This window comes from Heterodontus francisci, chromosome 1, assembly GCF_036365525.1.
Source record: "Heterodontus francisci isolate sHetFra1 chromosome 1, sHetFra1.hap1, whole genome shotgun sequence".
Classification (NCBI taxonomy): Eukaryota; Metazoa; Chordata; class Chondrichthyes; order Heterodontiformes; family Heterodontidae; genus Heterodontus; species Heterodontus francisci.
In genome coordinates this window covers 285389835-285404375 of record NC_090371.1, presented here as the reverse complement: position 1 = coordinate 285404375, position 14541 = coordinate 285389835, and the positions used below count along the sequence as shown (strand labels likewise).

The following is a 14541-nucleotide window of genomic DNA, read 5'->3' as shown; positions in this document are numbered from 1 at the left end:
GAATCTCACCCATTTTCTCTGAGTCCAAGCATAACATTCCTCCTTTGTCCTTGAGTGGACCAATCCTTTCTCTAGTTACCCTCTTTCTCCTTATATATGAATAAAAGGCTTTGGGATTTTCCTTAACCCTGTTTGCTAAAGATATTTCATGACCCCTTTTAGCCCTCTTAATTCCTCGTTTCAGATTGGTCCTACATTCCCGATATTCTTTCAAAGCTTCGTCTTTCATCAGCCGCCTAGACCTTATGTATGCTTCCTTTTTCCTCTTAGCTAGTCTCACAATTTCACCTGTCATCCATGGTTCCCTAATCTTGCCATTTCTATCCCTCATTTTCACAGGAACATGTCTCTCCTGCACGCTAATCAACCTCTCTTTAAAAGCCTCCCACATATCACATGTGGATTTACCTTCAAACAGCTGCTCCCAATCTACATTTCCCAGCTCCTGCCGAATTTTGGTATAGTTGGCCTTCCCCCAATTTAGCACTCTTCCTTTAGGACCACTCTCGTCTTTGTCCATGAGTATTTTAAAGCTTACGGAATTGTGATCACTATTCCCAAAGTAGTCCCCTACTGAAACTTCAACAACCTGGCCGGGCTCATTCCCCAACACCAGGTCCAGTATGGCCCCTTCCCGAGTTGGACTATTTACATACTGCTCTAGAAAACCCTCCTGGATGCTCCTTACAAATTCTGCTCCATCTGGACCTCTAACATTAAGCGAATCCCAGTCAATGTTGGGAAAATTAAAATCTCCTATCACCACCACCCTGTTGCTCCTACATCTTTCCATAATCTGTTTACATATTTGTACCTCTATCTCACGCTCGCTGTTGGGAGGCCTGTAGTACAGCCCCAACATTGTTACCGCACCCTTCCTATTTCTGAGTTCTGTCCATATTGCCTCACTGCTCGAGTCCTCCATAGTGCCCTCCTTCAGCACAGCTGTGATATCCTCTTTGACCAGTAATGCAACTCCTCCACCCCTTTTACCTCCCTCTCTATCCCGCCTGAAGCATCGATATCCTGGGATATTTAGTTGCCAATCATGCCCTTCCCTCAACCAAGTCTCAGTAATAGCAATAACATCATACTCCCAGGTACTAATCCAAGCCCTAAGTTCATCTGCCTTACCAACTACACTTCTTGCATTAAAACAAATGCACCTCAGACCACCAGTCCCTTTATATTCATCATCTGCTCCCTGCCTGCTCTTCCCCTTAGTCACACTGACTTCATTATCTAGTTCCTTACAGGCTTTTGTTACTACCTCCTTACTGTCAACTGACCTCAATTGGTTCCCATTCCCCTGCCACATTAGTTTAAACCCTCCCCAACAGCGTTAGCAAAAGCACCTCCAAGGACATTGGTTCCAGTCCGGCCCAGGTGTAGACCGTCCAATTTGCAAGTTACATTCGCGCCACACAAGTGCCAGACAATGACCATCTCCAACAAGAGAGAATCCAACCATCGCCCCCTGAAATTCTGTGACATTACCATCGCTGAATCCTCCACTATCAACATCCTGGGGGTTACCATTGACCCGAATCTTAACTGGACCAGCTATATAAATACTATGGCTACAAGAGCAGGTCAGAAGCTGGAAGTTCTGTGGCGAGTAACTCATCTCCTGACTCCCCAAAGCCTTTCCATCATCTACAAGGCACAAGTTAGGAGTGTGATGGAATACTCTCCACTTGCCTGGATGGGTACAGCTCCAACAACACTCAAAAAGCTCAACACTATCCAGGACAAAGCAGCCTGCTTGATTGACACCCCATCCACCACCTTAAACATTCACTCCCTTCACCACCGATGCACAGTGGCAGCAGTGTGCACCATCTACAAGATGCACTGCAACAACTCACCAAGGCTCCTTCAACAGCAGCTTCCATACCCGCGACCTCTGTCACCTAGAACGGCAAGGACAGCAAGCACATTGGAACACCACCACTTGCAAGCTCCCCTCCAAGCCACACACCATCCTGAATTACATAGAACATAGAACAGTACAGCACAGTACAGGCCCTTCGGCCCACAATGTTGTGCCGAACCTTTAACCTACTCTATGCTTTCTTTTCTCTTATAAGACCCTTTCTTCATAAACAGAACTCTCACTTTGTTACCACGATGCTGCTGCTACATTAGATGCTTATTTGGCCAACTGGTTATTGTTATGAAGATGGAAATTTCTCTGTCTTCTCAGTAAATTACCTCGAAAACCAGGATCTTAATATTATAGTTTATGCAAACAACTGAATAATATCTCTATCTCTTGCCAGTGCTGGAATAGTAAGGTCTGCCATTTGCTGGGTTCCAGATGGACTTACCTTAGGCAAAAAGGTTCTGATCATCAAATACATGCTACGGACATTAAGGTTCATGGTAAAGTCCCAGTCTTTGTCTTCACAATCCAGAATTGTGCCATGATGGACAAAGCCTGAACAGTTGAAACTATATCGCCGTTCCTTCACTGTCACTGGGTCAAAATCCTGGAACTCCCTTTCTGATACCACTATGGGTGTACCTACAACACATGGACTGCAGCGGTTCAAGAAGGCGGCTCACCATCACCTTCTCATGGGCAGTTAATGCTGGACTTGCCAGCGACGTTCACATACTGTGAAAGAATCAAAACACACCCACAACACCCAGCTTGACCTCACCACTACCTCAGGAAGCCTCCACTGTCTCTAAATTGTCAGATTGTTTATCTGATATCCAGTACTGGATGAGCAGCAACTTCCTCCAACTAAATACTGGCAAGAGAGAAGCTATTGCCTTCAGGCCCTGCTCCAAACTCAGCTCCCTCACCACTGACCTCATCCCGCTCCCTGGCAGCTGAGGCTGAACCAGATTATTCGCAACCTTGGTGTCATATTTGACCCAGAGATGAGCTTTGACCATGCGTCCACGTCATCGCTAAGACTGCCCATTTCCACCTCCGTAATATCGCCCGACTTTGCCCTGCCTCAGCTGAGCTGCTGCTGAACCCTCATCCATGCCTTTGTTATCTATTCTAGACCACTTTCCCACATTCTGCTCTCTGTAAAGCTGAAGTCATCCAAAGCTCTGCTTCCCATATCCTAACTTGCACCAAGTTAAAGGCCTGCTACTCGACCCGGACCCGACAACGTGTCAGGTTTGGGTCGGGTAAGGTCGCGCGTCTGGGTCCGGCATTCGTGGTCGGGTCGGGCTGGATCGGACATGCTCTACCACCAGCTCAGGTAAGTGACTTTAATATTAATTTACTTTTTGGACTTTAAAGGTGGTTTTTCTACAGTTACTTTAAGCTTGTGCAGGTAAAGAACAAAGTGAAAAACGGAAGGTAGGTTAACTGATGGTCGGGTCGGGCACGGGAAAAAATGGAAGGACTCGGGCTGGGTTGGGGTCGGATGGGGGTTCTGTCGGGCTCAGCTCAGGCCTCATTTGCAGACCTGAGCAGGCCTTTACACCAAGTCCTGTTCACCCATATCCTAATATCTCCTTATGTGGTTTAGTGTCACATTTTTTTGACGCTTCTCCTGTGAAGCATCTTGGGATATTTTACTGCGTTAAAAGCACTATATGAATGCAAGTTGTTATTGTTTGTGGATTGGGAGGGTTCTAGAGGATCAATCTAGGTCCTGACTCTCTGAAAGAACATAAAGGTGCAGATTTTAGCGGCCCAGCCTTTAAAACTGTGGATTTTACACAAGTGCAGGGTCCTTGGCTTTATAGAGTACAGAAGCAAGGAAGTTATGCTATACCTTTGTAAGTCACTGGTTAGGCCCCAGGTCGGTTATTGTGGCCAATTCTGGGTACCACACTTTAGGAAAGATGTTAAGGCCTTGGAGAGGGTGTGGAAGAGATGTACTAGAATGGGACTAGGGGTAAAGGACTTCAGTTACATGGAGAAACTAGAGAAGCTGGGAATATTCTCCTTAGAGCAGAGAAGGTTAAGGAGAGATTTGATAGATGTGTTCAAAATCATGAATGGTTTTGGTAGGGTAATTTAAGGAGAAACTGTTTCCACTGGCAGGAGGGTTGGTAACCAGAGGACACAGATTTAAGATAATGGGCCAAAGAACCAGAAGCGGCTTGACAATTATTTTTTGCATAGCGAGTTATGATCTGGAATGCAGTGCCTGAAAGGGTGATGGAAGTAGATTCAGCAATAACGTTCAAAAGAGAAAGGGATAAATCATTGAATTGCAGGACCAAGGGAGAAAGAGCAGGGGAATGGGACTAATTGGCTAGCTTGGTGCAGGCACGATGGGCTGAATGGCCTCAATCTGTATGATTCTGTAATGCTTGTAGATGATTCTTTTCAGGCAGCAATCTCTATTTTCACATGTCATGCAAGGTCTGAATCCCTAAAGAAAGCCAGTTTTAGATTACCCTTACGGATTTGTTGAGGTTTGACTGCTTCTTTAGCTCTTGAACGTGGAATTCACCCTTTTGGCAACCTATTCTTGTGGCTGGTGTACTAGAACTTTGTGAATAGTAACAGGATGTAGCCATTAGCTCTGTACAATGTGTCTTTGACTCTTTGCAGGAAGAACCAAGCACTTTAGAGGGTACAGCAGCATAGTGGTTATGTTCCTGGACTAGTAATCCAGAGGCCTAGACTAATGCTGCAGACATGACTTTAAATCCCACCACAGCAGCTGGGGAATTTAAATTTAATTAAATAAATCTACAATAAAAGCTAGTATCAGTAATGGTGATCATTAAACTACCGAATTTTTGTTTTAAAAATAAACAATCTCGTTCACAAACATCCTCCGGGGAAGGAAATCTTTCATCCTTACCGGGTCTGACTTATACGTGACTCCAGATCCACAGCAATGTGGTTGACTCTTTACAGCCCTGAAACGTTAACTCTGTTTCTCTCTCCACAGATGCTGCCAGACCTGCTGAGTATTCCTAGCATCTCTGTTTTTATTTCAGATTTCCAGTATGCACAGTATTTTGCTTTTGTGTTTGTATGGTTGACTCTGAAATGACCTAACAAACCACTCAGTTGTATTCAAGAACATATGAACATACAGTCATACAAATTAGGAGCAGGAGTAGGCCAATCGGCCCCTCAGGCCCGCTCCGCCATTTGATAAGATCATGGCCAATCAGATTGTGGCCTCAACTCTACTTTCCTGTCTATCCCTGAGACCCTTTAACTCCCTTGTCAATCAAGAATCTTATCTAACTCAGCCTTAAAAATATTCAATGATCCTGCCTCCATTGCTGTCTGGGGAGAATTCCGCAGCCTAATGACCCTCTAAAAGGAAGAAATTCTCCTCGTCTCAATCTTAAATAGGAGATCCCTTATTTTTAAACTGTGTCCCCAGGTTCTAGTCTCTCTCATGAGGGGAAACATCCTGTCAGCATCCCCTCAAGATCTTGTATGTTTCAATAAGATCAGCTCTCATTCTTCTAAACTCCAATGAATACAGGCCCAACCTGTCCAACCTTTCCTCATAAGATAACCCTTCATCCCAGGAATCAGTCGAGTGAACCTTCTCTGAACTGCTATTGCAATTATATCCTTGCTTAATTAAGGAGACTCCAGGTATCACCAATGCCCTGTATAACTGGAGCAAAACATCTCTATTTTTATATTCCATTCCCCTTGCAATAAACGACAACATTCCATTCACCTTCCTAATCACTTGCTGTACCTGCATACTAACTTTTTGTGATTCCTGTATCAGCACACCCAGATCCCTCTGTACTGCAGAGTTCTGCAATCTCTCACCATTTAAATAATATACTGCTTTTCTATTCTTCCTGCCAAAGTGGACAAGTTCACATTTTCCCACATTATACTCCATCTGCCAAATTTTTGCTCACTCACTTAACCTATCAATATTCCTTTGCAGACTTCTTGCATCCTCCTCACAACTTTCGTACCTGTCTTTGTGTTATCAGCAAACTTAGCAACCATACATTCGGTCCCCTAATCCAAGTCATTGATATAGATTGTAAATAGTTGAGGCCCCAGCACTGATCCCTGTGGCACTTGACTAATTACAGTTTTCCAACCTGAAAATGACCCATTTATCCCTACTCTGCTTCCTGTTAGCTAACCAATCCTCTATCCATTCTAATATGTTGCCCCCTACACCATAAGCTCTTATCTTGTGCAGTAACCTATGATTTGGCACATTATCGAATGCCTTTTGGAAATCCAAGTACACCACATCTACAGGTTCCCCTTTATCCACCTTGCTTGCTACTTCCTCAAAGAACTCTAATATATTAGTCAAACGTGATTTCCCTTTCACAAAACCATGTTGACTCTGCCTGTTTACATTAAGATATACCAAGTACCCTGCTATTACCTCCCTCCACCACCTTCTTGAGGGCAATTGGGAATGGGCAATAAATGCCCACCATGCCAGTGACACCCACATCCTGTGAATGGATTAAAATAAAACCTGACCAATAAATCTGCTTTTCTCCAATCTGACATTCTCCATTTCTCATCAGTTAACATCTGCCCGAGTTTCCCAGTGCTATTCCAGCTGTTTAATTGACACTGAATTGCAGTTGCCGCTTTGTTCCTTGGCTTTCTGGGTGGGCATTAAAGCAGACTTGAGCACAGCAAAGGATATCAGAAAAATCGTGTGAAGCACCATTCTTTATAACCCTCAAAAACCTAACAACATTTAGTCAACTCCCTCAATAACACCAACAAAAATTTCTGGAATTGCTAGACCGTATGACTTAATCCTGAAGCCTTATGATGTCAGGAAGCACTTCTTCGCAGAGTAGTGGAAATCTGGAACTCTTCCCCACCCCCCAAAAAGCTCTTAAGGCTGGGGATTGATTGCAGATTTCAAAACTGAGATTGATAGATTTCTATCCTCACATTGTACTCTTGGTTTTCGGGCAAGTTGCCCAAATAAGGCAGCTTGTGAAATGACCGTCTTCATTTTTTTTTTGAGTTAACTAGGTAAATTTTACGAATACCTTGCGTCTGAGATTGCAGATTAGGAATTGACAGGTTCCATCAGTATTTCTCCATTTAGGTGAGTTTCAACACTGGGAGCGACTGTTATAAAATTTATCCCATCCTGTCAGATTAGAAACCCTTTTGGCAAAATGTATCTTAATGACAGCTAAGGGTATATTGTCTGAGGGATTCTTCCTACATGGTACAAAAAAACATGATTTATGTCAGTGTCCTGTTACTTTTTTTAGGCCACCATCAGTCAGCAAGGGGAAACGTACAGGATCACTCTGCGGACCTCCAGCATCGCCCCCTTTGTTTGGCTGGATGTAGGGAATGTCCCGGGAAGGTTTGGTGATAACGGCTTCCTCATGTTGGAGGAGACCAAGCTGACGACCTTTCACCCTTGGCGCCCGACCAGCATCTTGGAATTGAAGAAGTCGCTGTGCGTCCAGTCACTTCTAGGCGTTTATTGATAACTAATGTCCCATGAAGGTAGATTCTGTCTAATTACTGTAATCACCATCCTGTCTGTCTGTGTAAGTAATGTATTGAGGAGGACATAATTTTAAAAAATTGAATTGAAATTGACGAGTAGACAAATGGTGATGATTTCCTGCAGTTGTTTTCATTAAGAATTGGATGTATTTGTAACCAAAGAAAAATCAGGAAAGCAAAAGGTTTATTTTGTTTCCAGTTATGAAGCAACATTTCTTTTCAGTTTAGCTAAAGAAAGATGCAGTGTTTTCCTGCTGCACATTTTGTACTGACTTTTATATCATTGGTCAAAGTCCATCACAAAAATATTACTGAATGTTTTGTAGTTCTGTAACTGAAAGACTTTGATACATATAATCAGCTTCTTTGGACTCTCCACCTGCCTGGATGAGTGCATCTTCAACAAGACTCAAAGTTCAACACCATCCAGAACAAAGCAATCCACAGAACTCAAACTTCTTTTACATTGAGAACTAATTGTTAGAACAACAATATTTAAGTAAAAAATACTGAGAATCAAGTTGTTGTCTAACCTTAACAAATGTTTTACAAATATGGTTTTATTTCAAGGTTGCACTGATTAAATCAAGATTAAAAAGTACATTACTCTGTTAAAGGTTTAAATAGGCCCAATGAATTTAGTGTGACAAAATAATTTTCATCAGCTTTTATCATATTATACAGTCAAATAGTCATTCGGTAGTACAGAACTTGAGAATTGCTGAAAATAATGACGTTGTCAAAGCTTTACGTCTTGCACTCATCAGGACAATACGCAAGAATAACTAATATAAGGGAAAACAACAACTTATACTGCATGAGAAGAGAGTGCTGATTGGTTGGTAAGTGAACTCTGGTAGAGGCGTTGCCATGGAGAATGCACCAGTTTATGTTGACTGACAGTTAACTGCCAAGCTTTGTTTGAAATTTAAACCAGGCAGCTTGACTCGGATTGGTCAAGGCATTGCCCTGAGGAATGAAGCAGTGAATGGCTCACTTGTTTTGTTCAGCTGAAACAGGTGCAATGCTCTTTCTGTCTGCAAAGAACAGGAACCTGTGTATTAATATATGTAGCTTCCAGTACGCGCAAGTGCGCCACACTGCAAGCCCTACTGATAATCTTAAATTGGTTGTCAGCGTAATTCTTAGCACACTGTGGATTATTTAGCAAATGTTGTCCAATCGCGGAATCACATCCTACTCCTCCTAATTCGTATGTTTGTAACCTGCCTCCACCACAGCCTCCGGCAGTAAATTCTAGACCTTAACCACTTGCTGCGTGAAAAAGTTTTTCTTCATGTCGCTTTTGCTTCATTTGCCAATTACTTTAAATGTGTGCCCTCTCGTTCTCAATCCTTTCACGAATGGGAACAGTTTCTTTCTGTTCAGACCCCTCATGATTTTGAATACCGCTATCAAATCACCGCTCAGCCTACTCTTCTCCAATCTATCTTTATAATTGAAGTTCCTCATCCCTGGAACCATTCTTGTGAATCTTTTCTGCACTCTCTACAATGCCTTCACATCTTTACTTAAGTGCGGTGCCTAGAACTGGACACAGTACTCCAGCTGAGGCTGAACTAATGTGTTATACAAGTTCAACATAACCTCCTTGCTCTTGTACTCCATGCCCTGCTTAATAAAGCCTATGATACTGTATGTTTTATTAACCCCTCTCTCAACCTGCCCTGCCTCATTGGAGTGTAGAAGATTGAGATGATCTTATTGAAATGTATAAGATTCTGAGGGGGGCTTGACAGGTTAGATGCTGAGAGGATGCTTCCTCTTGAGGAATATAGAACTGGGTGCCCAGTTTCAAATTAAGGCGTCTCCCATTTAAGACAGAGATGAGGAGGAATTTCTTCTCAGAGTAGTTTAGTATTAGGAATTCTCTTCCCCAGAGACCAGTGGAGGCTGGGTCATTGAATATATTCAAGGCTGAGTTAGACAGATTTTTGATTGACCAGGGAGTCAAGGATTACGGGGGTGGGGGCAGGTAGGAAAGTGAAATTAAAGCCAGAATCAGATCAGCCATGATTTTATTGAATGGCGGAGCAGGCTGGAGGGGCTGCGTGGGCTACTCCTGCTCCGAATTCGTATGTCTCTCATTTTAATTCTCCATCTTGCTCCCGCTCCCACTTTGACCTCTCGGTCTTCAGCCTCTTACATTGTTTCAAAGAAGCTTAAGGAACAGAATTTCACCTTTCGATCAGGAACTTTATGTACTTCCAGCCTCAACACGGAGTTCAACAACTTCACATAACCACTGCTCCCTTTTTGTATGGAGATTGGGTAATGATTCTGCTGTTCATTTAGTCTCTCCTACCCTCCACCTTATCACAGACCTTCCCTTTCATTTCTCCCACCCCCCTGCTTTTGTACTTGCTTAAAACACTGCTACATCTCTAACATTTGCCAGTTCAGATGAAAGGTTACAGACCTGAAATTTAATTTTGTTTCTCACTCCACAGACATTGCCTGGCCTGCTGAGTATTTCGAGCATTTTCTGCTTTCAGGACTACTTGCTTACATTGGGAAGTTAATAAATTAGAAGGCCTTCTTGAACAGAGATCAGTGATGTCCTTTATCACAACGGTGAGCTGTTGGTGTCTATTTGATGGGGTGGGATTGTAGTGATGAACTGATGGCCACTCAAAACTGTCCAAATCAGATGTGTCAGCAAAATTTGTTTGTCATCCTCACCCAGTGTCAGATCATCTTCATTCTATCTGGAGCCCCAGTAAGGATATTGTTTCTGTAATTGTGTTGCATCTAGCTGCAATGTAAATTGTTCAGACGGGGGACCTGCTTGTGATCTATTGCCTCGGGCTAGCCGGGAAAAAGGTTTGCTATGTGCAGATTCCATCTTGCTCTGGGTTGCTAAATTCTTTCAATGTACTGCACATATATCATTTAATTGGTGGAGATATTGAATAAATGCAAAGATTGATGGCCCAAATGGTATTGCATTCTATATGTGTGCAAAAACATTTCTTTTAATCCTCTGATGGTGGTATTTATTTTTCCCCAGCTCTCCTCATCACTAAAATCCTTAATTTCCACTGCTCCAATATCCTCATTGTAATGGCATATAGTATTCCAACTGTGGCCCAACCAATGCTTTGTAGGTCCTCCCACCTTCTTACATTTATATTCAAAGCCTAGAATCCTATTTGCTTTTTCGCTCTACAAAGCTGCTTCTAAGGCAGCTGTGGCCTGGATATCTTCACTGTTCCTGAAAGTACAATACAGTACTTTGCCTGGTGCTTCCCTCTAGTGGGGATGTAAATCCATTGACCAGTTAGCATATATTTCCATTCACTTCTGGACAAAGAAGGAGGCGTATGTCAGGTATAGGCAGCTGGGATCGAGCAAGTCCCTCGAGGAGTATAGGGGAAGTAGGACTACACTTAAGTAGGAAATTAGGAGGGCGAAAAGGGGCCATGAGATTTCCCTGGCAGATAAGATAAAGGAAATTCCATCAGTATATTAAGAGTAAAAGGGTACCTAGGGAGAGATCAGTGTGGCAATCTATGTGTGGAGCCATGGGAAATGGGCGAGGTCTTAAATGAATATTTCTCATCCGTATTTACCGTGGAGATGGTCATGGAAGCTAGTGAGTTCAAGGGAGGGAACACCGATATCCTGGTGCATATTAACATTACAAAGGAGGTGGTGTTGGAGGTATTGAAGCACATTAAGGTGGATAAATCCCCAGGGCCTGACCAGGTGTATCCTAGGATGCTATGGGAAGCAAGGAAGGAGATTGCTGAGGCCCTGGTAGAGATTTTTGTATCATCGTTAGCCACAGGTGAGGTACCAGAAGACTGGAGGATAGCTAATGTTGTGCCTTTTTTTTTAAGAAGGGCAGCAGGGATAAACCAGGGAACTACAGGCTGATGAGCCATACATCAGTGGTGGGAAAGTTATTGGAAGGGATTCTGAGACACAGGATTTATACGCATCTGGAAAGGCATGGTCTGATTAGGGATAGTTAGCATAGCTTTATGCGTGGGAAACCATGTCTCACGAATTTGATTGAGTTTTTCGAGGAGGTGACCAAGAGGATTGACGAGGGCAGGGCGATGGACGTTGTCTACATGGATTTTAGCAAGGCCTTTGACAAGGTCCCGCATAGTAGGCTGGTCCAGAAGGTTCGAACACATGGGATCCAGGGTGAGCTAGCAAATTGGATACAAAATTGGCTTGGTGATAGAATTAGAACATTACAGCGCAGTACAGGCCCTCGATGTTGCGCCGACCTGTGAAACCATCTGACCTACACTATTCCATTTTCATCCATATGTCTATCCAATGACCACTTAAATGCCCTTAAAGTTGGCGAGTCTACTACTGTTGCAGGCAGGGCGTTCCACGCCCCTACTACTCTCTGAGTAAAGAAACTACCTCTGACATCTGTCCTATATCTATCACCCCTCAACTTAAAGCTATGTTCCCTCGTGTTTGCCATCACCATCCACCCCATCTAACCCACTGATTATCTTATATGTCTCTATTAAGTCACCTCTCCTCCTCCTTCTCTCCAACGAAAACAACCTCAAGTCCCTCAGCCTTTCCTCGTAAGACCTTCCCTCCATACCAGGCAACATCCTAGTAAATCTCCTCTGCACCCTTTCCATAGCTTCCACATCCTTCCTATAATGCGGTGACCAGAACTGTACGCAATCCTCCAGGTGCGGTCTCACCAGAGTCTTGTACAGCTGCAGCATGACCTCGTGGCTCCGAAACTCAATCCCCCTACTAATAAAAGCTAACACACCATATGCCCTATTAACCTGGGTAGTAACTTTCAGGGATTTATGTACCTGGACACCAAGATCTCTCCCCATTAGCCCAGTACTCTGCATTCCTGTTACTCCTTCCAAAGTGAATCACCTCACACTTTTCCGCATTAAACTCCATTTGCCATCTCTCAGCCCAGCTCTGCAGCCTGTCTATGTCCCTCTATACCCTACAACATCCTTCGGCACTATCCACAACTCCACCGACCTTAGTGTCATCCGCAAATTTACTAACCCACCCTTCTACACCCTCATCCAGGTCATTTATAAAAATGACAAACAGCAGTGGCCCCAAAACAGATCCTTGCGGTACACCACTAGTAACTAAACTCCAGGATGAACATTTGCCATCAACCACCACCCTCTGTCTTCTTTCAGCTAGCCAATTTCTGATCCAAAGCTCTAAATCACCTTCAACCCCATACTTCCGTATTTTCTGCAATAGCCTACCGTGGGGAACCTTATCAAACGCCTTACTGAAATCCATATGCACCACATCCACTGCTTTACCCTCATCCACCTGTTTGGTCACCTTCTCAAAAAACTCAATAAGGTTTGTGAGGCACGATGTACCCTTCACAAAACAGTGCTGACTATCGCTAATGAACTTATTCTTTTCAAGATGATTATAAATCATATCTCTCATAACCTTTTCCAACATTTTACCCATAACCGAAGTAAGGCTGACAGGTCTATAATTACCAGGGCTGTCTCTACTCCCCTTCTTGAACAAGGGGACAACATTTGCTATTCTCCAGTCGTCCGGCACTATTCCTGTCGACAATGACGACATAAAGATCAAGGACAAAGGCTCTGCAATCTCCTCCCTAGCTTCCCAGAGAATCCTAGGATAAATCCCATCTGGCCCAGGGGACTTATCTATTTTCACACTTTCCAAAATTGCTAACACCTCCTCCTTGTGAACCTCAATCCCATCTAGCCTAGTAGTCTGAATCGCAGTATTCTCCTCGACAACATTTTCTTTCTCTACTGTAAATACTGACGAAAAATATTCATTTAACGCTTCCCCTATCTCCTCTGATTCCACACACAACTTCCCACTACTATCCTTGATTGGCCCTAATCTAACTCTAGTCATTCTTTTATTCCTGATATACCTATAGAAAGCCTTAGGGTTTTCCTTGATCCTATCCGCCAATGACTTCTCGTGTCCTCTCCTTGCTCTTCTTAGCTCTCCCTTTAGATCCTTCCTGGCTAGCTTGTAACTCTCAAGCGCCCTAACATAAGCCTTCTTGACAAGCGCTTCAACTTCTTTAGTAAACCACGGCTCCCTCGCTCGACAGGTACATACGTTATCAAGGACTCGCAGTAGCTGCTCTATGAATAAGCTCCACATTTTGATAATTTCCTTTCCCCCAGTGGTATATACCTGCCCGAATTGTGATCAGTATCACCATAGGAGGCAGGTGACCAGTGGTGTGCCGTAGGGATCGGTGCTGGGCCCTCTGTTGTTTGTCATATATATTAATGACTTGGATGTGAATGTAAGGGGCATGATTAGTAAGTTTGCAGATGATACCAAAATTGGTGGTATAGCAGACAGTGAAGAAGGTTGTCTAAAGTTACAACAGGAAATAGATCAACTGGGAAAATGGGCAAGGGAGTGGCAAATGGAATTTAATGCAGACAAGTGTGAAGTGATGCATTTTTGGAAGTTAAACCAGGGCAGGGCCCTGGGGAGTGTTGTTGAGCAGAGAGACCTTGGGGTGCAAGTACATAGTTCCTCTGAAAGTGACAACACAGGCAGACAGGGTGGTGAAGGCGGTGTATGGCATGCTTGCCTTCATCGGCCGAGGCACTGAGTACAGTTCTGGTCGCCACACTACAGGAAACGTGATTAAGCTAGAGAGGGTGCAGAAAAGATTGACAAGGATGTTGCCTGGCTTGGATAGGCTGGGTCTGTTTTCCGTGGAGCGAAGGAGGCTGATAGGCTATCTACCCTGAGTTTGTTTCCCATGGTATGGGTGACTAAAACTAGAGGGGAGGAGGTTTAATGGGGATCAAAGGGGTAAATTTTTCACACAAAGAATAGTGGGTATCTGGAATGAGCTGCCAGAGGAGGCAGGAACAGTAGCGACATGGAATTAATGCAGGTGGGATTAGTATAGATAGGCATTATGGTCACCATGGACGCGGTGGGCCGAAGGGCCTGTTTCTATACTGTGTGACTATGACTTCCCTCCCAAGGTACTTAATGCTCACCTGTATTTGTCACCTGTTTCCTGATTTGTTTGTTATATCAATAACACTGACCAGATGGTGTGAAGTACAAGTACCTGACCTATT

At 43.6% G+C, this 14541-nt stretch overlaps 1 protein-coding gene across 3 annotated transcripts in view; it reads left to right on the top strand.

Annotated features, from left to right (window-relative positions):
- Positions 1-7952, top strand: part of manba (mannosidase, beta A, lysosomal) — an 89858-nt gene extending 81906 nt beyond the window's left edge. For 2 of the 3 annotated variants that reach the window (XM_068047183.1, XM_068047175.1), the window contains exon 17: positions 7186-7952. In XM_068047183.1, coding sequence (XP_067903284.1) covers positions 7186-7410 — 225 coding nt within the window. In that variant the 3' untranslated portion in view covers positions 7411-7952. Of the gene's footprint in view, positions 1-6937; positions 7014-7185 lie in introns of all 3 variants that reach the window. The other variant, XM_068047193.1, reaches the window with a different exon arrangement.
- The last annotated feature ends 6589 nt before the right edge of the window (positions 7953-14541 follow it).